The 25191-nt window shown below is 36.4% G+C and overlaps 1 protein-coding gene across 1 annotated transcript in view; it reads left to right on the forward strand.

The window, feature by feature from the left end:
• Positions 1-379: 379 nt before the first annotated feature.
• LOC131858371 (uncharacterized) overlaps positions 380-25191 on the forward strand; it is a 197844-nt gene continuing 173032 nt past the window's right edge. Inside the window, exon 1 of the mRNA XM_059211599.1 lies at positions 380-602. Coding sequence (XP_059067582.1) covers positions 380-602 — 223 coding nt within the window. The remainder of the gene's footprint in view (positions 603-25191) is intronic.

Consider the following 25191-nt stretch of genomic DNA (forward strand, 5'->3'; position numbering starts at 1 on the left):
GTGCAACTTCTTTCAAGCAAAAACAGCAATAATACAACCCAAAGATTTCAAGTACTATTCTTTCTATGATGAAGAAAATGCTAAATGTGCTTAAATTATTTTCCCAATACATCATTCAACTTGGGTTGCTAATATTATGCTAGTAAGAAAGAAGAATGGGGAAATTTGCATTTGTGTGGATTTCCATAATCTTAATTAGTCTTCTTTAAAGGATAATTATCCTTTACTGGTGATGCATCAAGTCTTGCAGACAATCACTGCTTCACAGATGTTCTTTATGCTTGATGGGTTCTCAAGCTACAACCAGATTAAGGTCAATGAGGATGATCAATACAAGACTACCTTCACAACTCCTTGGGGCACCTTAGCCTATCGAAGAATGGTTTTAGGTTTGGTCAATGTGGGTGCAACCTTTCAAATAGCTATGGACATTGATTTTCGAGGTATCATTGGGACATATCTCATTGTTTATCTTGATGATCTAACAGTTTTTTCAAAAGATCGCAACAATTATCTCTTCCTTTTGGAAGATGTTTTAAGAAGATGTCATGAACATGGGATATCTTTGAACCCCAAGAAGTCAATTTTTGGTGTTATTGAAGGTAAGCTTCTTGGTCACATCGCATCTAAAGAAGGGATCAAGATTGATCCTTAAAGGGTTAAGTCTATCCAAAGTTTGGCCTTGCCTACCAGTAAAATAGTGGTTCATACATTCTTTGAGAAGGTAAATATTCTCTGAAGGTTCATTCTAGATTTCATTGAAAAGACTCATCATATAGTTAATATGATGAAAGAAAAAATGGTTTTCTGATGGAATGTTGAATGGAAAGTGAATTTTAGTGAAATCAAAGAGGCTATTACCCATGGTCTAGTTCTGGTTTGTCCTAACTACACTCAAGATTTCATAATTTATAGTTATGCTTCTGAGCATACTATGCCTGCTATCTTAATGCAAAAGAATCAAGAAGGGATAGAATCTCCTATAGCTTTTATGAGTTTTCCTTAGAAATATCATGAGTTGAAGTACTCCCAGATGGAAAACCATGCTTATGATGTGGTCAAAGCAGTTAAGTATTTTAGATTTTACATCTTGAATTCACATACCCTTATTTTGGTTCTTGACACTACAGTAAAATAAATCCTTACTCAATAGGAGTTTGGTAACAAGAGAGGCAATTGGATTGCCAAAATTCAATAGTATGATCTTGAGATCAAACCTACAAAGCTTGTTCATGGGAAAGGTTTGTGTCAACTAATGGTTGAAAATGATTCATCCATATAGGTAAGGGATCAGATGAAATTCTGGAATGTTTACCTACTATGTTGTTTGTCAACACTACAGAAGAGTGGTATTTGAATATCACTCATTTTCTCACTTATGGTGAATGTCATTCATTTTTTAATTACAAGGAAAAAGAAACGTCAAACTCAAAGCTACAAACTTTTTCTTTTGGGACAAATATTTGTATAAAATTAATATTGATGGTGTCTTTTTGAGATGTGTTGATAAAACACAACAAGAAAAGTTATTAGTCTTTCCATAACTTATCATGTGGTGGACATTCCTTTGTGCTTGTGACAACTCATAAGATATTGAGGGATAGGTATTATTGGCCTACACTTATCAAGGATGCGTACAAGTGGGTATGAAAATGTGATATTTGTTGGCTTGATGATGATTTTTGTATTTGAGGACTTCATGTGTTGTCATTGATGGCACACATATGTTCTAATTGTCATAGTCATCTTAGTATACATGTTAAGGTAAACCGGTACTATTGATTCATTGTATTGTTAACCGGTATCATATGTATGAAGATGTCTAAATCGGTATATGTAGATAACCGATATATGTAGTTAAGTCAATCAGTTTTGATCAATTCCAGAGTTACCAGTTTTGAGATGTAGCAAATAAAGTCAAGAAGGAGCGTGGAGAAAATCATCCAATATAAATTCAAGTGAATCAGAATGTGAGTATTGAAGTGGTCAACACTTAACCGGTATCGGTGTTCTAACCGATTTCCTAGTTTGTGTGATGAGTTATCACTGATTGTGATGTGTTACCACTAACTGACACTATGGCAGTAATTTGTGTTGTGTTAAGGAAGATTGTCCAGATTTATTGAACCTTGGAAATTGCATCAAGGTTCAGGAGCCAACATGAAATCTAATATCTATAAAAAGATATTGTAATGAGATATTTGATATAGAAGATATAAATTATGATATGAGTTGGAGTTGATGTGATTTGTTGAAGGAGTTGCAGAGTATATCGGTGATACAATAATGTATGCATAGAAAAGGATCTAAACCAGCAGAAGGTGCAATTCTTAGATTATTCCCACTATTGTTCTCTAACAACTACAGCCGTAAAATCTCTTAACCGGGTAAGATCTAACAAGCTTCATTGTATAAATCCTCTAACAAGGTGATTCATTAATTTGGATCTAAATCCTCCACTAAGGTTACCTTTAACCGGGTATAGCTCCTAATAGGGCTTGAGATCTCTAACAGAGTCTGCTCCTAATAGAGCATTTGTAGACCTTAACCAGTTAGTTATCTATTTATGTAGATAGTTAACTTGTGAGTTCCATCTCATCATGGTTTTTCCTAGTTGGGTTTTCTACATAAAAATATTTGTGTTATGGTGAATGTTTTGCTTGTGGCGAATTATTCTATAACACTTTGGATTATATGCAAAGTCATTGGTAAATTGGTTAAATGTTTTTTCTGGTCTGCAATTAAAGTGTTACTATTTTTGCTTTCACTAATTCACCCCCACCTCTTAGTGCTTTATAAGTTTATCAATTGGTATCAGACCCTAACTTCCTTAAGGCTTAACCGCTTGGAAGGGATCTCTAATCCTAAGGCAAAATGGGTGAAGTAATGACCTATAGAGAGATGGCTAGAGAACTTGCTAAGACTTAATAGGCCTTTGATGAGCTCAAGGTGAAATACAAGGCTTCACAAGTGAAGAGAAGAGAATTGGTAGAGCAACTAATGGAAATATCTGAAAATCGTTCATCGGATGAAGCTAATGTGGATGCACTGGCTCAAGAAGTGGAGAAAATGAATGGTGAGAAACTTAACCTAAGGAGAGATCTTGAAGCCCTTACAATCAGTATGAGTCAAGAACTTGAAGCTAGGAGGGCAGCTGAAGACCAAATCAAAGAGAAAGATCATGAGATCTTTAAGATCAAGCAGGTGAATGCAACTTTGTATGAACATTGGCATGAGGAGAAAGAAGAAAAAGAAGCATTACAGTCAAATCTTGAAATAGCAATGTCTCTTAGAGAGACTCTTATGAAGAAAAATGAAGATCTTACAAAGGAAGTTGTTGAGGCTAATGAGAAGCTTGATAAATTCAACAAGAGTTCCTCTATGCTGGATGAACAGATCCAATCTCAAAGGATGAAAGGTGATACATTTAGGTTAGGATATAATACATCTGAGAAGGTTGAACCTTCTAGTACCAAGAGCGACATGCATGAAGGTAAAAATTATCCTATGGCTCAAAATCCTACCGGTAAGAAAGCTTACAAACTTGTTTGCTTTAACTGTCATAAAATAGGACATACTGCTAATGTTTGTAGAAGCATATCCAATGCTAATATTGGTTATAGACCTAATACTAGGTATGTGCCTAGAAGATTTGAAGGTTATTGTTATACATGCAACATGTATGGGTATAGATCAGTTGAATGTAGATATGAAGTAAACAATCATGAACCTCACATGAATCCAAGACCTATTGGTGATTGGAGAAGGAATATCAATGACCGAAAAAACACAAATTGGCAAAGACCCTATGTTAACCGGTTTAATCCTTATGAGATGGAAAAGAGAGTCAATGTGACTTATTCAATTTGCAACAACTTTGGACATGTGACTATAAAATGCAAAAGAAGAATAGAAAGGGGCAATGCAGGACCTTGGAGAGCATCTAGAATGGACTGCTATCATTGTCATAAACCGGGACACATTGCCAAGTTTTGCTGAACAAAGAATAACCAACCAGTGAATCATCCTGCAGACCAGAAAGGAAAGAAGAAGGTTGATATTGAAGAAACTAGAACCAAGATGAATAGGATCTGGAAGAAAAAATGTGATGAAAAAGCATCAGAGGATGCTAATACTTCACCTAGTGTGGAGAACCCCACACTGGCAAATTGAGCTTCTCAATAAGCTTAGGGGGGGCATATTGGTAAATCCATTTTTGGACCCCTTGAAGAAAGTATGGTAAGTAAATTTTGCATTTTGAGTTGAAATATAAGAATTTTGATATTGTTATCAATTGATTTTCTAAGGATTTTCAATCGGTTGATATACCTACCGATAAAGGCATATATGTCAAGTGGTAATTAGGGTTTTTCAACCTATCGGTAGTGCAATAATTGCAGTGGGTAAAGTTAAAAAACAATTTCGCTAAGTTATTTTTTACCCTATTGCATTTGAAGAGCATTTTGTGAGCACTTGCAGAGCGAAACAAAGCATTCCCAGTAGATTGTGAATAGATTTTGAACAACGGATTCAGAAGTTGGATCAGATTTGAAGCAAAGTAAAGCGAATCGAGTGTACATGCAAGTGAGCAACCGGAAACCCTAGAAACATGAAGGAAACAAGCTATTTGGTCAATCTCCTCTCTCAAAAAGAAGTTATTAGGAATGGCATCATCTTCTACACTGGCAAAGAGCCTTTGTATCACTATTGAAGCCATTGAGTCAATGGGGTCAGACAAGATAGAATCATACAATGCATTATCACAGGTACCCCAAGGAGTTTTCATTAAAGGTGATTTTTCTAGTTACATAGATTGCAAGATTGAAGATTTAGGTTCATTGGCAATCTATTCCCAGCTGAAATCTTTGTGCAACAAGGACGGGAAGATTAAACCCAAGTACATTAGGGTTTATAAGAAAGGTTTTCACAATGCAGTTTATTTTCTTGAGGAATTTGAGGAAGAGCACATCGGGATCATCCTTAGTTGCATTCATCAAGGAAACATATATTTAGACAGGTCACATACTATCATCAAGCAGGCTATTCATATTGTGACCGGATTCTATCAAACTAGTGAAGTTCCCAAGTTGAGGAAAATTTTGTAGAATATTGTTATTGAACTGACAGAGACCACTTGTGATGTCATGCTATGTCTATCAGTAAAATTGAAGATGAAGTAGTCAAATATGCTACAATGGTTATCAGTTATAGGATATTCTATTCTAGTTGAATGAATAGTGTGCCATCGGTTGTCGTACATGCTGCCTATCTGATGATAAAGGAATATGCAGATTATGATTTGTGTGAGGCAATGTGGAGTCAACTAATGTTGAATCTGGAATTGATCAAGAAGGACAACAATCAGATGTTCAAGTTTGGGAAACTTTTAATTAGTTTCTTTTTCTATTTTTAGAATTTTATTCCTGGTATTGGAGATATTCAATGGTCAAATGATACACCTGTTTCATCCTAGATTAAGAATAGTATAAAGGTTGTCAAGGACACATTTCCAATTGCTATGAATAGATATTTCAATGAATTTCAGAAGAAGATGAGTATGAGAATGAGGTTATTGGATGAAGTGGTCAAACACTTTGAGAATGATATTTGTTTCACAGTGACCACCGATTTCTGCCTAATGGAGGTTTTAGAACCAATAAAAGAAGAGATGGAGTAAATGAGCTATGAAGTCAACTACTTCTTATTGATCGATTATGCCAGCAACCTTCTACAATCACATAAGGACACAAAGAAGAAGAGACTAGGTGCATATCAAGAAAGAATTGCATAGGCACAACCCAGTGGTGTGAGGGGGAAAAAGAAGAAATATGATCAAGAAGCTTCTGTGTCAAAAGGTACAAGAGTAACAAGGAGCATTCAATCCAAGAAGGAACCATAAACTAAAGTGTATGTAAAGAAGCCGACTGCCACTAGGAAAAGAGGCAGATATCTTATCTTACAAGAAGAATCCAAGGAAATGTTGGCATTTTTTATGATTGATGTTGTGATTTTCATAGATGGACATGCACTTGATTTGAGATCACTTTTTGTATGTATGAGTTAAAGCTCAACCGGTATTTGTTCCAACCAGTATGATGTATTATAGTCTTTAGACTATTGGTGTTTTGCAGAAAGTGCTTACCGATCTGAAGCGGTATGAAGACCCCAAGCGGTTCGAGGATCTCAAGTGGTATGAAGGAACGAAGCGGCACAACTCATATTTCCCAATCTTCATTTTGTCAAACCGGCAACCAGTATTTTTCTTAAACCGGTATTTTGTTTGAACCAATAATACTCTGTGATGAGTTACCAATTGGCATTTTGCGATGAGTTACCATCCACCAATTGTTTTGTGTTGCCGACACTCTGGCGGTGCTTTTTGTGTCATGTTACCAATTATGTCTAGATGCATTGAACCTAGGAAATTGTATTGTAATCCTATTGGACCGACATGAAATCAGATTCCTTTATAAGGACATCATGTCTAGGGTTTTAGGTTGTTGCAAGGGTTTAAGGTGGTTGATGAGTTTTTGTAAGTATGATTATAGAAAAGAAATTCAGGTCTGTGAGAGAAAGTAGAGTGTGAATGTGTTGAAGACTGAAGTAATGATGGAATGCATTAGGAACGAGCTATCAAGAATCTAACCAAGCAATATGTGCTATTTGCTAGATCACTCACTTGTTGATTACTCACATCTTTGACAAGTCTGAAGCCCTTAACCGGGTAGGCCCAAAAATCCTTTTGTAAATCCTCTAACAAGGTGGTTCACATCTATGGATCTAAAATCCTCTAGCAAGGTAGTCTATAATTGGACTTATCTCCTAACAAAGATTGAGATTCCTAACAGGATCTGTTCTAGTAAAGAACATTGTATGATCTTAACTGGTCTGACCTTAATCGGTCTGGTTCCTATTCTGCAGATAGTTACTTGTGAGTTTTATCTCACCATGGTTTTTCCCATTTGGGTTTCCACATCAAAATCTCTTGTGTTATGATGATTGTGCTTCTATGGGTGAATGCATTATTTGCTATTTGGTTTTCATGTGTGCTAACCGGTTTGTTTGCTAAATTATTTTACCGGTTTACTGCTAAACTAGTAAAGTGTTTAAGTACAGTAATTTTTGGCATACTATTTCACCCCCCCCTCCTAGTATTCATCAATTGGTATAAGAGACAACCTTTCTATAAGTCTAACCACTTGGAAAGAGATATGGGGGAATACACTGTGAGGGAACTTACTCATCGGCTCACTCAGTCTAAGCAAGCCTATGATGAACTTATGGTCAAATATAAGGCCTCTCAGGTAAAAAGGAGAGAACATGCTGAAAAACTGATGGAGCTAACTGAAAATAGTTCCTCTGATGAAGCAGACATGGAAGCCCTAATTCAAGAAGTAGAAAAGTTGAATGAATCCAATTCCAACCTAAGAAAGGAGTTGGAAGGACTGACTATCTGAATGTGTCAAGAGCTTGAGAACCGGAGGAAAGTTGAAGATCTTGTAAAATACAAAGATCATGAGATCTCCAAGTTAAAACAAGAAATCAGTGCCCTAACCACTCAACTCCAGGCGAGCAAAGTGGAAAAGGAAGACATGCAAGGAGAACTGAACATAGCCATCTCTGAGAATGCAAACTTGATGGAAACAAATGCTGCTATTTCCAAAGAACTCTCTGAGTCAAAGGAAATACTTGCTAAGTTCAACAAGAGTACTATTAAGCTAGAGAAAAATCTTGAATTGGCCAAACCGGTCAAGAATACTGATGGACTTGGTTACTCCAGTCATGAGGAAGGTGAGACCTCTGGTGCAAATGTTGAAGATCGAAGAAGCAACCGACATTCAAAGGTAAAGGTAAGTAAAAGTTCAAACCCATTTTCTTTAACTATCTTAAAGAAGGACATACTACTAATATGTGTAGGAGCAAAGCCTACAATAATTTTCCTTACTTTATAAACAATCTACCTAGATCTAAGAAGTTCAATGGTAATTGTTATGCATGCAACAAGTTTGGGCATAGAGCATCTGAATGCAGGTCTGTTATGAACAACACTAGAAGATATCCTCAGAGGACTCAAGGAGTTGGTCTGAAACCTTTTGTGAACCGAAATCCCAACTAGTTTAATACCTTTAATCATCAGTCAGGTAGCAATGGCTATCAAGTGGCAACCGGATGGAGAGAAAACTGTTTGATTTGTCATTATCATGGTCACACTGCTGCAACATGTAGGAAAAAGAATGGTAACATGAATAATGGACCATGGAGAGCACCTGGAATGGTCTGTTATCATTGCAACAAACTGGGTCACATTGCTAGATTCTGTAGAACAAGAAAGAACATATCCGATGACATACCGGTCACTCCAGAAGGAAAGATTGATATTGAAATTGTTCAAGCGGATATGAACAAAACCTTGAAAAAGAAACCAGTGGTGTTGCATGAAGAACCAGTTTCTGCACCTAGTGTGGAAATCATGAAACTAACTAATTAAGCATCAAAAAAGCTTAGGGGGAGCAAACGGTGAAATACTTTGAACCCCAGTTTACACTAGTAAAAGACCTTAACTAGTATGTGATACCTGTCAGTTGACAGAAGACCGAAAATGGTAAAAGGAAAAATAGGGTTTACACCCTAATAGTGGAGCATTTATTATGGTAGGTGGAGAACCTATTTAAAAGGAATTTTCAAATCATTTCTCACTTATCATTTTTCGAGCAAAGAATTTTTTCAAGTGCAGAGCGAAGAAAAGTGATTTACACTACGATTCAAAGAATTTATCAAAATCTTGAAGAAGAATCTGAAGCAAACATCTATTGGAGGAGTGTAGAATGCAAAGCAGTATCTCTGCAATTGAAGGAGTGTGTGGTGAAGTTCAAACTACAAAGCCCTAAATTTTGATCTACGAAGGTATTTTTCATAATTCTTCATTTATCATGGCTTCCACATCACATGATAGCTCTAGTGCACCCATTGATTCTATGGACTACATTCAACGAAAGTTGAAATACAATGCCCTGTCTCAAGTACCTGTTGGTATTATAGTGGAAGAAGGCATTTCTGATTACATAGACGGCAAAATCAAAGACCTAGGGTTTCTTGTGATCCATTCCTAGCTGAGCTTGTTCTGTGGAAAGGATAAGAAGATTAAATTGGAATTAAGCATTTTGGAAAAGAAGAAACTTCATGATGCAGTTTACTTTCTTGAAGAATTTTCAGATGATCACATTCACATTATTCTAAGCAGGGTACATGGTGATAAGATGTACTTAGAGTAGATGCATGATATCACATTAGAAGCGATTCATGTCATCACCAGTTTCTATTACATAAGGGAAGTGCTAGCCCTAAGGAAGGTCAACAAGACTGTAATGTCCAAGCTCACCGGTTTAGTGAGCGACTCACATGGAATGACTATCAACTCAATCAAGGATGATCTGGTCAAGTATGCCTACATGGTGATAGGTTATCAGATGTTCTCTGCTAGTAGAATTAATTATGTCTATGCTGCAGTGGTAAATACCGCTTATAGGATGATCAAGGAAGATGCATCATTTGATCTGTGCACTTGTATGCAAAGACGACTTCTGTTGAATCTTAATTCGATCAAATAGGACAATGCATTGAGATTTAAGTTCGGACAACTATTGGTTGGGTTGTTCTTTTACTTCCAAGGCTACTTTCCAAGAGTAGGTGACATTCAGTGGTCTACTGACCAACCAGTGACAAAGAAAATCAAGGAAATCCTACAAGCGGTTGGAACCGGCTATCCTGAAGCACTGAATAAATACTTTGATGAGTTCAGATGCAAAATGAACCAAAGGGTAAGAATATCTGGTGATATAGTCAAAAAGTATGAGGAAGACATCTATTTCACCATCAAAGTGGATGAATGCATAATGGAGGCCGTTGAGCTCAGACAGGAAGAAGTGGAGCCTATGGGCTATGAGGTAATGTATGATATGCTAGACGGGTATGCTTCTACCCCAATCGTCTCACCCCTTGATCCTAAGGCAAAGACAACCGGAACCTATTTGGAAAGGGTTACACCAGTTGTAGAACCCTCAGAAAAGCAAGGAAAGGCAGTGCTTTCAGCATCGGCACCAGTTACTGCAGCCAGTCCCAAAGTGACCAAGCGATCACCAGCTAAGAAGAAACCAGAAGTGACACCTGCCAAAGTCTTTGAGAGGAAGCGGAAGACAAAAAGTAATACACCAGACTCAGAAGACACTATCTCTAAAGAAAAGCCTAAAAAGACTAGGCAAGCAAGGAAAAAGACAAAGAGTGAACCGGCATCATCTACACCAATAAATATTGATATTTCTTCTTACAAACCTTTGACACATTGTCAAAGAACTATAAAGAATATTAGGAGAAAATTGTTGAATGATTTAATTGATTGTTTTGATGACTTCAATGATGATGAAAAGGAAGAAGTTGAATAGGAAATCATTAAGTATTTGTGTGTTAATGACCGGTCGCCTTCAGAAATTAGATCTGAGACATCGAATTCTTTGTATAATTCTTTAGATAACAAATGGCGCATTGCCATAGAAAAGGAACAGGAAATGAGAGAGGAAATATTTGCTCAATATTTTCTTGATGTATCAAATTCAGAACTTTTCAAAGTTATAAATAAATACAAAGGCCCTTTCTTCATGAGAAGAAGAAGACTCCTATTACTGGAAGGAAAGGTTCATGAAGTGGTAAAAGATACACATACTCATGCTCAAGAATCTCTAAAGATGCATCAAGTGGCTGAAGCCAATAGGAAAGCTGAGCAAGAACCAGAAACTGACAAACCAGATGAGGTGTATAACAGTGAAGGAGAACCAGTCACAGAACAAATGGACCCCATTGATGTTGACACCTTAGATGGTGAAAAAGTTACTCAGGTTACACCATCAGAAGGAACAGGACAGGAAAAATAGGCAGAAGAAGAAAAGAAGCAACAGGAAGTAGAAAAGAAGAAATAGGCAGATGAAGAGGATAAGAGAAAAGAAGAGAAAAAGAAGAAAGAGGAAGAGGATAAGAGAAAAGAAGAGGAAAAGAGGAAAGAGGAAGTAGATAAGAGAAAAGAGGAGAAAAAGAGAAGAGAAGAGGAAAATAAGAAACAAGAGGAAGAGAAGAAGAAGAAGGAAGAGGAAAGGAAAGAAAAGGAGAAGCAAAAAGAGGAAGAGAAGAAACGGGATGAGGAGAAGAGGAAGAAGGAAGAGGAGAAGAAGAAGGATGAAGAAGAGAAGAAGCAAAAAGATGAAGAGAAGAGACAAGAAGAAGAGAAAAGAAAGAAAGAAGAAGAGGAGCAGAGGAAGGCTCAAGAAGATAAGCAAAAAGCTAAGGACAAGGAAGTAGCATCAAAGAGCACACAGGTGGAGACCCCAATGGCAACCGATAGTCAAGCTAAACTGGCTGACATTACTAGTCCCATTGACCTCTAGTCTACAAATGAATCAGAGTTGTTGCAAAGCATTAAGGTTGCTCAAGAACGTCTAGAAGTGATAAGGAGGAAAAAGGAGAAAGATGTGATCCAAGTTGCCATGGACGCTCTTACTGGTTTGATACTTGGTACAAACCTTCCTAGTACTGATTCCTCACTTGCACAATTGAAGCTCCTATGCATAGTTGTAGAAGACCAGGTGCAAAGCTTGGAAGAGGTTGCAAAAAGAAAATGCCAAGAAGGAACATCAAAAGGCTCTAAACACTGCCTTGGTGAGAAAGTTAACAGAGCTCTGGTCTGATCTTCAGAAGGCATAGAAGGACATTAGAGATGCAATGGATGAGGGAAATCTACTACTCAGCAAGATTTGCCAACCTCATTTATTCTATGATGATGTGCTCACTCAAAAGGACAAACTACAAACTGATATGCAGTCATTTATTAGCACCTTCAATATGTCATATGACTCCTTCTCCACATATGGCCAAACTGCTCATCGGTTTCAACTTCAGTCTACAAGACTAGAGGCAGAGATAAGCAACTGGACACAAAATTTGTAGGAACTTCAACTGGTCCTACTGCCAAGATTGCAAATTCTCCATAAATGTTATCTAAATCTTGATGCCCTAATGGTCACTCAAGAGATGAGCACAATAGATGTCATGGACAACAGGTCTCCCAGATGCAGACAGAGAAAGAGGTGGCTACCTCCCTACTTGACTCATGGTCCTTATCCATGAAGCAATTTTTGCAGGACTTTAAATCAATTTTTGACAAGTTTTACTCTTTACTGTCATAAACACTTATTATTTTATTACTAACGAAATAGGGGTTAGTCTGCAATGCTTTTGTCATTGTTGGCAAAGGGGGAGAAGTATAAATTTTGATGTATACTTTCATGTTATTTCTATTAAGGAGTAGTAGACATTGTATTTTCTACAAAAGGGATAGTGTATATGCTTAGGGGGAGTAATTTTGATTCTGGCATATTTTTGTTGTAAAACACTTAGATGTCAAAATTTTCCTAAGTGTTGCCATGAATGCCAAAGGGGGAGATTGTTGGAATTTTTTATGATTGATGCTATGATTGTCATTGATGGATACACACTTGATTTGAGATCACTTTTTGTATGTATGAGTTAAAGCTCAACCGGTATTTGTTCCAACCGGTATGATGTATTATAGTCTTTAGACTATCGATGTTTTGCAGAAAGTGTTTACCGATCTGAAGTGGTATGAAGACCCCAAGCGGTTCAAGGATCTCAAGCGGTATGAAGGAACGAAGAGGCACAACTCATATTTCCCAGTCTTCATTTTGTCAAACTGGCAACCAGTATTTTGCTTAAACTAGTATTTTGTTTGAACCAGTAATACTCTGTGATGAGTTACCAACCGACATTTTGCAATGAGTTACCATCCACCGATTGTTTTGTGGTGTCGACACTCTGGCAATGCTTTTTGTGTCGTGTTACCAATTATGTCTAGATGCATTGAACCTAGGAAATTGTATTTTAATCCTATTGGATTGACATGAAATCATATTCCTTTATAAGGACATCATGTCTAGGGTTTTGGGTTGTTGCAAGGGTTTAAGGTTTGTGAGAGAAAGTAGAGTGTGAATGTGTTAAAGACTAAAGTAATGTTGGAATGCATTAGGAACGAGCTATCAAGGATCTAACCAAGCAATCTATGCTATTTGCTAGATCACTCACTTGTTGATTACTCACATCTTCGACAAGTTTGAAGCGCTTAACGGGGTAGGCCCTAAAAGCCTTTTGTAAATCCTCTAACAAGGTGGTTCACATTTGTGGATCTAAAATCCTCTAGAAAAGTAGTCTTTAATCGGACTTATCTCCTAACAGAGATTGAGATTCCTAACAGGATCTATTCTGGTAAAGAATATTGTATGACCTTAACCGGTCTGGTTCCTATTCTACAAATAGTTACTTGTGAGTTTCATCTCATCATGGTTTTTCCCATTTGGGTTTCCATGTCAAAATCTCTTGTGTTATGATGATTGTGCTTCTATAGGTGATTGCATTATTTTCTATTTGGTTTGCATGTGTGCTAACCGGTTTGTTTGCTAAACTGTTTTACCAGTTTACTGCTAGACTAGTAAAGTGTTTAAGTACAGTAATTTTTGGCATACTAATTCACCCCCCGTCTTAGTATTCATTAGGAAATAGAGTCTGAGGAAGAAAACAAGAAGTTGAAGGTAACTGGTAAGAAATCTAAGTTGTTTGAGGGAATATTCCTATTGATGTTGCAACTTTCAAGCCAATGAGTCATTTTGAGAGGACTCTGAAAACATTAAAAAGAAAGAAATTTGATGATGTAAAGGATTATTTTTTTTCTTTTGATGAAATTCAAAAACTAGAAGTGGTACAAGAGGTAATTAACTACCTATGTCAATATAACCAGTTACCATATGAAATTCAAAAGGAAATTTCTTATTCTTTGAATTTAATCCTTGAAAAAAATGGAAGTTGATCATAGATCAAGAATAAGAGATTATAGATAGAATTTTTGTTCAATACTTTCCTGAATTGTCTCATGAAGAATTATTAGAAATGCTTGCTAAACACAATTCACAATTTCATATAAGAATAAGGAGACTCGAACTGTTGGAAGGTAAAATTCAGGTAGTAGAAGATGATACTCATCGAGATACTAAAGTTATCCAGAAAATGAATGAACAATTAAAGAATTATCACAATAAACCTGATCAGATTGATACCGAAGCTCCACCAAAACTGGAAACTGAAGAAATAGTTCCACCAAATGAAATCTACACTAACAAGGATAAGGGTGACACTATTTCACCACCTTTCATATTCTTTTTTGATAAAACCGAAGATACTGAGGATATTGTTAATACAACCGGTATCAATAATGAACCGGTTAAGGAAAAAGAATAGGAACCAGATATGGTTAAGGAACATAATGTAGAGGAAGCACCAACTACTGAACAAAGTGTGGACATGCAACCACCACTAGTAAAGGAACATAATGTTGAAAGTCATTTGCCACCGATCACTACAAAAACATAGAAGCAACAACCAGAGATAGGGAAAGAGAAACCTGGGAAGAAGTCAGAAGAGAAAAAGGATGACAAGAAGAAAACCTTGATCATTGATGATGATGAGAACTCTATGAGTATTAAAGGTCCAACAGATATGGACAATCTGAGTTTGTTTGAACTAATGGAGATTGCTAATGCTATGAAATCTCAAGCACAAAAGAAGAGGTTGAAAGAGCATAAATGAGAAGTAAAGACCATTCAAACTATTGTTGAAATTTTGCCAAGTCTCTTATCGGAGATTGATACAAATAATCTATCCACCCCTATTGCTAATCTTGGATAGTTAGTTATTAATTCTAGTGAACAACTAAAATCACTTGAAGAGGCATCTCATGCTTTAGTAGAAAAAGATTACAGGAAGAGAAGGGGAGAACAATTGATTTCAGAAATTGACAAAGGCAAGGTTGCTTAAACAATGAACAAAGATCTTTTGAAAACCAGAATAGAAACTGGTAGTAAAATTTTGGCCACTGTATCTTAAGTATCATTATTCTATTCTGACTTAAATAAAAAGAGAGATGATACAGAGAAGGAACTAGAAAGGATAAGTGATGCATATATACCGATAAAGGATTCTGCTTTGAATTTTGGTAAATCTGTTGATGCCTTACAACACATATTAGAAGTTTGTGATTTTGAATAGGTGAAGCGGATAAGATCCTTGAAGGATCTAAAGAATCAGTTAATTCTAAAGGTTGAAATCTTACAAAGAGCTTACAAGGAATCTGAAGCAATTTTGACTACCCTAGAGATGAGCACTGTTGATGCTATGGAAGATTTTGTTGCACAGATTTTGACACATGTTGAAATTACTGAGACACTGTTAGAAACATGGGAAATTAACCTTAAACAGTTGAAGTTTCATTTCAGTGATATTTTCTTGACAATTGCTTTGTAAAGACTTCAAAACTCTTGTGTGTGTGTGTGTGTGTGTGTGTGTGTGTGTGTGTGTGTGTGTGTGTGTGTGTGTGTGTGTGTGTGTGTGTGTGTGTGTGTGTGTGTGTGCGCACAGTTTTTGATAACAAATTTTGATGTAATGTATGTATTTTACTCTTTTGTTTGGCATTGTTGTCAAAGGGAGATTAGAATTAGTTTAAGATTCAAATTTTGTATGTACTATTAAGGGGGACTAATGATCATTTTTTTAATGGCATGCAATTTCTAAGGGGGAGTGTATGTCATGGAGTCAATTTTTGTTTTGCACACTTAATTGACAAAAAATTTCCAAAGTGTTGCCATCAATGCCAAAGGGGGAGAATGTTGGCTTGATGATGATTTTTGTATTTGAGGACTTCATATCTTGTCATTGATGGCACACATATGTTCTAATTATCATAGTCATCTTAGTATACCAGTTAAGGTAAACCGGTACTATCAAGTGATTGTATTGTTAACCGGTATCATATGTATGAAGATGTGTAAACTAGTATATGTAGATAACTGGTATATGTAGTTAAGTCAATCAATTTTGATCAGTTCCAGAGTTACCAATTTTGAGATACAACAAATAAAGTCAAGAAGGAGCATGGAGAAAATCATCCAATATAAATTCAAGTGAATCAGAATGTGTGTATTGAAGCGGTCAACACTTAACCGGTATCGGTGTTCTAACCGGTTTCCCAATTTGTGTGATGAGTTATCATCGATTGTGATGTGTTACCACTGAATGATACTATGGTGGTAATTTGTGTCATGTTAAGGAAAATTATCCAAATTCATTGAACCTAGGAAATTGTGTCAAGGTTCAAGAGCCGACATGAAATCTAATATCTATAAAAAGACATTGTGATGAGATATTTGATGTAGAAGATACAAATTATGATATGAGTTGGAGTTGATGCGATTTGTTGCAGGAGTTGTAGAGTATGTCGGTGATACAGTAATGTATGTGTAGAAAAGGATCTAAACCAGCAGAAGGTGTTATTCTTAGATCATTCCCATTGTTGTTCTCTAACAACTACAGCAGTAAAATCTCTTAACCGGGTAAGCTATAACAAGCTTCATTGTATAAATCCTCTAACAAGGCGATTCATGAATTTGTATCTAAATCATCCACTCAGGTTACCTTTAACCAGGTATAGCTCCTAACAAAGCATTTGTAGACCTTAACTAGTTAGTTATCTATTTCTACAGATAGTTAACTTGTGAGTTCCATCTCACCTTGTTTTTTCCCAGTTGGGTTTTCCACATATAAATATTTGTGTTATGGTGAATGTTTTGCTTGTGGTTAATGCTTCTATAACACTTTGGATTATATGCAAATTCATTGGTAAATTGGTTAAATATTTTTACCGGTCTGCAATTAAAGTGTTACTGGTTTTGCTTTCACTAATTCACCCCCCCTCTCAGTGCTTTATAAGTTTATCAATCTTTGCCAACAATTTGTTGGAAAATAAAAGATAGCGGCACTTCCTCTCAAACCAATCTTCCAGTGAGGGACATACTTATGTTCTCATAGCTATAGATTATTTCACCAAATGGGTTGAGTCTATTCCAGTAAGACATGCTACTTCGGAAGTGGTATGTCATTTCCTAAAGGAGAATATAATTTGCAAATTTAATGTTCCTAATAATATTGTGGCAGACAATGCAACTGCATTTTCCTCATAAGAGGTAGCTCAAATATGTTTCAAGTATGGAATTACCCTTGCGCATTCATCTGATTACTATCCTCAAGGTAATGGTCAGGCTGAATCAAGTAACAAGAACTTGGTGAGTTTCATTAAAAATATTCTTGTTGATAATCAATGATTATGGTACAAGGCTTTGTTTAAAACTTTGTGGGATGATTATATTACTCCAAAGAGAGCCATCAGTATCACTCCTTTTTAGTTGTTATATGGTCTCAATACTAAAATTCCTATTACTTTGAAGTTGCCCGCTATGAAATTGGCAAGAGCAGTTGAAGATTAGACTTATATTCATGCTCTAGATAAAATAATCATGTTTCTTACTCAGTTGGAAGATCAACAAGCATAGGTTGTTGATCACCTTGCAGAACATCAGAAGTGAGTAAAGACTCTCTTTGATAATAAATCAAGATCAAGATATTTCAAAGTTGGTGATCTTGTTCTTCTTTGGGATAAGAGACGTGATCCAAAAGGAATGCATGGCAAAATTGATTCCTTGGGGGCTAATCCTTTCATAATTCATTAAGTGTATGGAGAATCTAGTTATCTTTTGGCATATCAAGATGGTACCCATTTTTGTTACCTCAAAGTGGGCATCATCTCAAGTTGTTCACGAAGTGAAGTTCTAAGCTCCTTTATAAATTATTGTAGAGTGGCTCTTTTTAGTCTTCCGCTTTTTCTTTCTTTTTCTTTTGTCTTCAGTTTATAGTCACTCAACTTTTTGGCCCAATGGATTAGAGAAAGGTACTCAGAAATATGAGGTTCTACACCCTCAAAACCATTATGCGAATAATTAAAAGATGTTCCCTAGTGAGAGCCAACTATTGTCCCTGTTTTCGTTTTGCATGAAAATAACATAGCCCCTACATGTTTTTCTCAAATTCCTCCTCTTTTCTCTTAAGTCAAGTAATGAGCCATTTTTGTCACCTCATTTGTCTTCAACTACTTGGTATTCAAAGTTGGAATTCCCTCCAATTTGTTAAAATTTCAAAATTTTAACTTTAAAGTTAAGTCCCCTCTCTTGGTGTCAAAGCGAATTTAAAATCTGATTTTGCACCATTTTTTATTACTTGGTGTCAAGTCTACCAAATTGTAGTTCCAGTTAAGCTCATTATACATACTACACACACTTCAACACATACTTCTCTGTTCCACTATTTTGCATTATTCTGGAGCACAAATCCTTCACTTGTGCATGTGAAACTACGCATAATTGATTACAAAACTTTTCCACGTATCCACTGATATCCAAAATGATCATATCCATTGGTCTCATATATCCACAACATGAAATTAGGTCTTTTGCATGAAGGCTTCAAGAAAACTATACAAATAATGAAACGTGCATACATAGTCAGTTCAATCCGAATTCCAATGCATTGCAGACCAAAAGGAATTGTCCACGTGCTTCCCAAATGTTGGCTAAACATCCTCGAACACAAAATCAATCACCAAATCAGATTCAACAATTCTACACAATGATCACCTATACAAGTCGGCCATATTAAACTACTTGGTATTCGAAGTTGGAATTCTCTCCAATTTGTTAAAATTTCAAAATTTTAACTTTAAAGTTAAGTCCCCTCTCTTGGTGTCAAAGCGGGTTTAAAATCTGATTTTGCACCATTTTTTATTACTTGGTGTCAAGTCTGCCAAATTATAGTTCTAGTTAAGCTCATTATACATAATACACACACTTCAACTTATACTTCTTTGTTCCACTATTTTGCATTATTTTGGAGCACAAATCCTTCACTTGTGCATGTGAAACTACGCATAATTAATCGCAAAACCTTTCCACATATCCACTGATATCCAAAATGATCATATCCATCGGTCTTATATATCCACAACATGAAAGTAGGTCTTTTACATGATGGCTTCAAGAACACTATACAAATAATGAAACGTGCATACATAGTCGGCTCAATCCGAATTCCAATGCATTTGCGGACCAAAATGAATTGTCCACATGCTTCCAAAATGTTGGCTAAACATCCTCGAACACAAAATCAATCACCAAATCAGATTCAACAATTCCACACAATGATCACCTATACAAGTCGGCCATATTAAACTACTTGGTATTCGAAGTTGGAGTTCCCTCCAATTTGTTAAAATTTCAAAATTTTAACTTTAAAGTTAAGTCCCCTCTCTTGGTGTCAAAGCAGGTTTAAAATCTGATTTTGCACCATTTTTTATTACTTGGTGTCAAGTCTGCCAAATTATAGTTCCAGTTAAGCTCATTATACATACTACACACACTTCAACTCATACTTCTTTGTTCCACTATTTTGCATTATTTTGGAGCACAAATACTTCACTTGTGCATGTGAAATTGTGCTTAATTGGTCACAAAACCTTTCCACGTATCCACTGATATCCAAAATGATCATATCCATTGGTCTTATATATCCACAACATGAAATTAGGTCTTTTACATGACGGCTTCAAGAACACTATACAAATACATAGTCGGCTCAATCCAAATTCCAATGCATATGCAGACCAAAATGAATTGTCCACATGCTTCCCAAATGTTGGCTAAACATCCTTGAACACAAAATCAATCACCAAATCAGATTCAAAAATTTCGCACAATGATCACCTATACAAGTCGGCCATATTAAACTGTTCAACCCAAAAACCTGTACACTGGATCTCCTAACTCACTTAATAATCATCACCGAAGGCTAATATTCTAAAATAAGGTTCTCCATAAAGCCAACTATCTTCCTCAAGCTCCACAACATAAAATATTCAACCAAAATGAGATTCCAACCAAAATTCTACATTATGTCGGGTGTCATGTTCTAGCTCATCGGACTAGGAGCAATCTGCAATCTGACTTCTGGTATAAGAAAATTAATCATTGCAGATGGGAACATAAAATTGGGTTGCCATCAATGAAAACACCAAACCATTTTGTCCCTTGCCAACAATCTCCCCCTCCCCCTTTGGCATTGATGGCAACACTTAGCGAAAAATGACTAAGTGTCAGAATCAGTAACACACACACACACACACACACACACACACACACAGATATATATATATATATATAGCAAAACTTTTGAAATCCAACATATATATATATATATATATATATATATATATTGCAAAACTTTTGAAATCCAACATTCCAAAATTATAGAACTCCCCCTAATATGAATACAACATTTTTCACTACTCTACACTCCCCCTTTGACATTAATGGCAAAGGTAGGGATCTAGAAACCAAAAGTCTACATAAAATTCTATACAAAGGCATATATACACACAGAGCTTACTAACTTACAAAAACTTAAAGATATCTACAAAAAATGTTCTTCAATGAACCCAAATGGCTATCCTAGCCCTTCTTGAGACTCTCCAAGATAGATGTGAGACCACTAAACAGATAGGCTTGCATCTCTATTGACTTAAGATCTGAAGTTTCATGACTGGTGGCTTGACCATCTTGAGCATCCTTCAATGCACTTAGCATAGTGTCCGACTTGGGAGTGATGTGACTCTACAGTTCTCCAAATCTGCCAATGATTCTTTCCTTTTCATGGCTTAGACTCCTGATCTTCTTTACTATTCATAGAAACCAACAAAGGATCAAGTAACTAAGATATTTTGGCTAATTGTTCTTCATTCTCTTTGGACTTCTTCTTAATATCCTTAGTGAACTTGGATAATGATAGACATGACTTGTAAATGTTGCCACCTTCGAATAACCCATCTTGCATACTCTTGACACAAGTATCTAATGTAGCTCTATCATCGGCAATCATTCTCTTCAATGCCTTGAGCCTCTTGGCATTAAACTCACTAAGGACCTTCACTTTAGCTTACTTCTCCAATGACTCAAAATGAGTATCCATCGAGTTGAGAAAACTCTTTAGCTATCTAGATGGAGTATCAAATATATTCTTCTAAAATGTGGGCACTAACTTTTCAAGAACATTAAATGCCAAGGTAAGCAACTCATTTTCCTTCATGTGAGATTTTAGAAAATCCTCACTTGCCTTAGCCTGAGCAAATGAGGCTAATTTAATCTTCTGGATAAGGGATAGAGTGGCAAGGATGATTGGGCCTTGGACAAATTCTAGATCATCAATAATCTACTTGCCTTTTACTATCTCTATAGTGTCTCTTTCTTCAATTCTTTTTCCCTCAATATCAACTTCAACCATCTCCTTCTCTACAACCTTCTTTGAATCAGCCTTAGGCGGTATTACATCACTCTCAAATGTTTCAACAATGTCAACCTAAGGATTTAGAGATCCCTCAACCGCATCCACATGCATTGATTCATCATCTTTCTTATGCTCTCCTTCTCCCTTATCCACTGCATCCTCATCTCTGGCATCTTTTGGATAATTTACCTCTACCCGATCAACTATCTACACTTCTGGAATAGGAGTATCAACCTTTTGTCTTCTCATCTTGGGATGGCATGCTCTGAGTTCTTAGACTAGATTTAGGAGCATCATCCTGAGTTTTTTCAAGTATAACCTCATAATGATTCTTTAGCAACATTGATCTCAAGATCCTTTTTGTTTCCTTAATAACATCTTTAGTCTTGCCAATCATGATCTTATTTACTCTAGTATTTCTCCTTATCTCATCAACCTACTTATCTTATGGTTGAATCCCCGTTATCCCCTCTCCCAACCCAATAACCAACCAAAGTATCTAAAGTAGGGGGGTCACAGACAAGTGGTCGACAAATGAATGTTTGAAATCCACCCCCTGACAGTGGAAATAGCCTTGAGATCTTGGCGTCCTTGAGGATTCTAGTAATTTCCTCATTTGAAATAACATAACAGAGTTGTACCAAGACATATTCTCTTAATCTTTCTTCTTCTACTCTAGCAGTTTCTCTCCTCATATCCAAAACATCATATAGACTCTTGGGAGTTTCAGACATGATCTCAATAAGAGCCCTATTAAATTTATTCAACTACACAATGGTGGCTTCTTCTAATGTCTTCTTACTGGCATCATCAAGTAACTCATAATACCAGAAAGTAGCTTGAGATTACCTTGCTCAGTGATGGCTTCCTTCACTTTTCAGATGGTCATATCAGATTGATCTGAACTAGTCTTTGTTTTTTTACTAGGCTTCTCACCACCGAAGGGCTTGTCCTTTGAGACTTTGGTAGATTTAGTGCCCTTTTGCTTGATTTCCTTCACTCCTTCATCTGAATTTGTCTCCTCATCATCAACAGCTGCAATGTAGACTCTTGTTCCCATTTCTTTCTTCCTCTTCCCTTCACCACTAGATGGTTTGGCTTGGGGTTTTGGAGATCTTACTAGCTTCTAAGGACTAGAGGAGAGTGCATAGTGTTAGTCCCAACCGGTGCTGAGAGCAGAGGGGTGAATCACAACTTTACCAATTTTTACCAATTGAAACTTTTACTATAAGTTTGAACTAATTTACCATTCATCAATGTAAACATTTACTACAAAAGATTCAGCATACATGAAAAGATACACAATGACACGCAAATTTATCTCGTGGAACCCGATAGGGAGAAAATCACAAAATTTGTACTCTTCTGGAGTACGCTCGGTTAAGAGCCATCCCTATTAGGAGATTACAAAGACACGGTTAGGTGTCACCCAGTTAAGGGATTTTGTTCAAGGCCAGTTAGTGCTTTTACCCTATTAAGAGTAGCCTGGTTAAAGGACTTAAGAACATCAATTAAGATGTCACCTAGTTAAGGGATTTTTACAATGGGACCTATTAAAGTCCACCTAGCTAAGGGATTTATGTTGCAGTTGTTAGGAAGAAATAGATGGATGATCTACTAAAATTGCTACTCATTAGCCTGATTAGATCACACTAAAGAATCACACTAGGTCTGCATCAGTTGTGTCTGCTCTACATAAATCTAATTTCCTTCATGCACTTTCAACTCTATCTTCTGCTGATTTGCTGATCCTTGGATATCACACTATCGGTCCTATGTCACTTGAGTTACCACTCTGTGAAACTCCACTCTATCGGTCCTCTATGTCTCGGCTCAGCAATCTCTTAAACTCCCCCTATGTCCACTTTCAAATTATCTTCATTCATCTCGACAACAACCATCTCAAGAATGAGATATGTTTATTTATAGACCCTTTAGTCTATCGCCAGCTTGATGGTATGATGAAAGAATAAGTATCTGGTAGAATACTAAGAGGGGGGGTGAATCAGTATATTGAAGAAGTGATACAAATTTCCCAAACTCAAACTCAGTCAAACAAAGTAAACATATCTCAGTCAAGATCAATATCAATATTCATAAGAATACTTGACATCAACCGGTTTAACTGTTATGATAACTTTAATAGTAAACAACTTCAATCTTATGAATATCAATAATGTTTAATCATAACTCAACATATTCATCTCTCAATGCTTCTACATAACATGCCTTATCAGAAATTAACCACATCAACAAATAAGATCACACCCACAAAAGCATTCACCACTTGACACAAATTTTTATACATGGAAAACCCAAATAGGTAAAAACCATGGTGAGATGGGACTCACAAGGATAGCTATCTGAACTCTTTTGAAGTTCACCCTGTTAGGAGCCAAGCCTATTAAATCTTTACAATAAGTCATGTTAAGAACTAATTTTGGTTAGGAATCACTCGGTTAAGGGATTTACAAATATGCCTTGATTAAAAGCATAATACCCTGTTAGGAGTAACCTCGGTGGAGGATTTAAGAATCCAAGCTAATGGACCACCTTGTTAGAGGATTTAATGAGTAACCAAGCTTATTAGATCCCACCCAGTTAAGGGATTTTACTTCTACTGTAATTGTTAGAAAACAACAGGTTTTCTTGATCTATCTGAGTAGCACTATATTTGCTAGATCAGATCCTTCTAAGCTTCAATCTACCTTCACTCAAAGTATAGATCCATTCATTGGTTGGGCAACTACACACTCAATAGGTTTTCTACCAATCTTGCCAACAAACTTACAAACAACTTCATCGACCTTAAATAGAAATCAATTAGGTCGATAACAGAGCAATAACCTAATTCTCATCATCGAGATTATAAACAAGTCAGTACAATGACCGTTAGAAATCATGACAATCTCTTCACATTCTTCAAGACAATTCCAACCGCTCTATGATCACCGCTTCATCAGACTTTGTAACTCATCACATGTTGTGTATTAAATGCAATCCACTTTGCTCCTTTCCTAGACAATAAGCAAATGCACCAAAACAATTTGAACATATCCTCATTCAATGATCACATGTATCTTCATCATTACTACTCATCAGATAATAAACCAACAAACTCGGGCAGTTAGGGTTTAACAGCTGATAGGGTTTACCGTTTACAATGCATAGAAAGGTTTAACCCTTTACACCGGTTCACTGGTTTATCTCATAAACTTAACATACCGGTTTACAATATCTTCCACAAAGCTCTCCTTACCGGTTACTAGCCAATATCAAAAACAACAATATCAATAATAACATAAATACCATTACCCGTTCAATTGACATCAATGACAACATATCATTAATGCAATCTCTATGCAAAATACCAACAAACTTAAAATGCCAACACAACTTTCCCTCCAAAACATTCCTTTCAAAATTCCATTATCATGCCTTAAATCATGTTTCTAAAAATATTGCAAGAAACTCTGTCAATACAATCGAACATGTCAATAAGTCCATCGGTTGACTGGAGAAGACTCCCCATTTAGCTGAATGTAACTAAACGTTACTAGTCTATCGGTTACAGACTCTTCCGATGAACCGATCAAAATCTATCTAGCCGGTTTCCTCCTAAATACCGGTCTATTCTTTGCTCAGCCGATGAACCTCTTCTATGTTGATTTACTCACCAGTACCTGGTCTACTTACTGCTTGTTGGTCTACTCATTACCTGCCAATATACTCACTGCTTGCCGGTCTACTCACTGTTTATCTTGTTTACTTATTGCTTAGTCAGTTGACCTCTGTATCCTAGTCTACTTACTACCGATGGACTGTGAAGACTAAGGAGATTATGTTGCCAACAATGACAACCAT

Source organism: Cryptomeria japonica, chromosome 9, assembly GCF_030272615.1.
Source record: "Cryptomeria japonica chromosome 9, Sugi_1.0, whole genome shotgun sequence".
NCBI classification, from domain to species: Eukaryota; Viridiplantae; Streptophyta; class Pinopsida; order Cupressales; family Cupressaceae; genus Cryptomeria; species Cryptomeria japonica.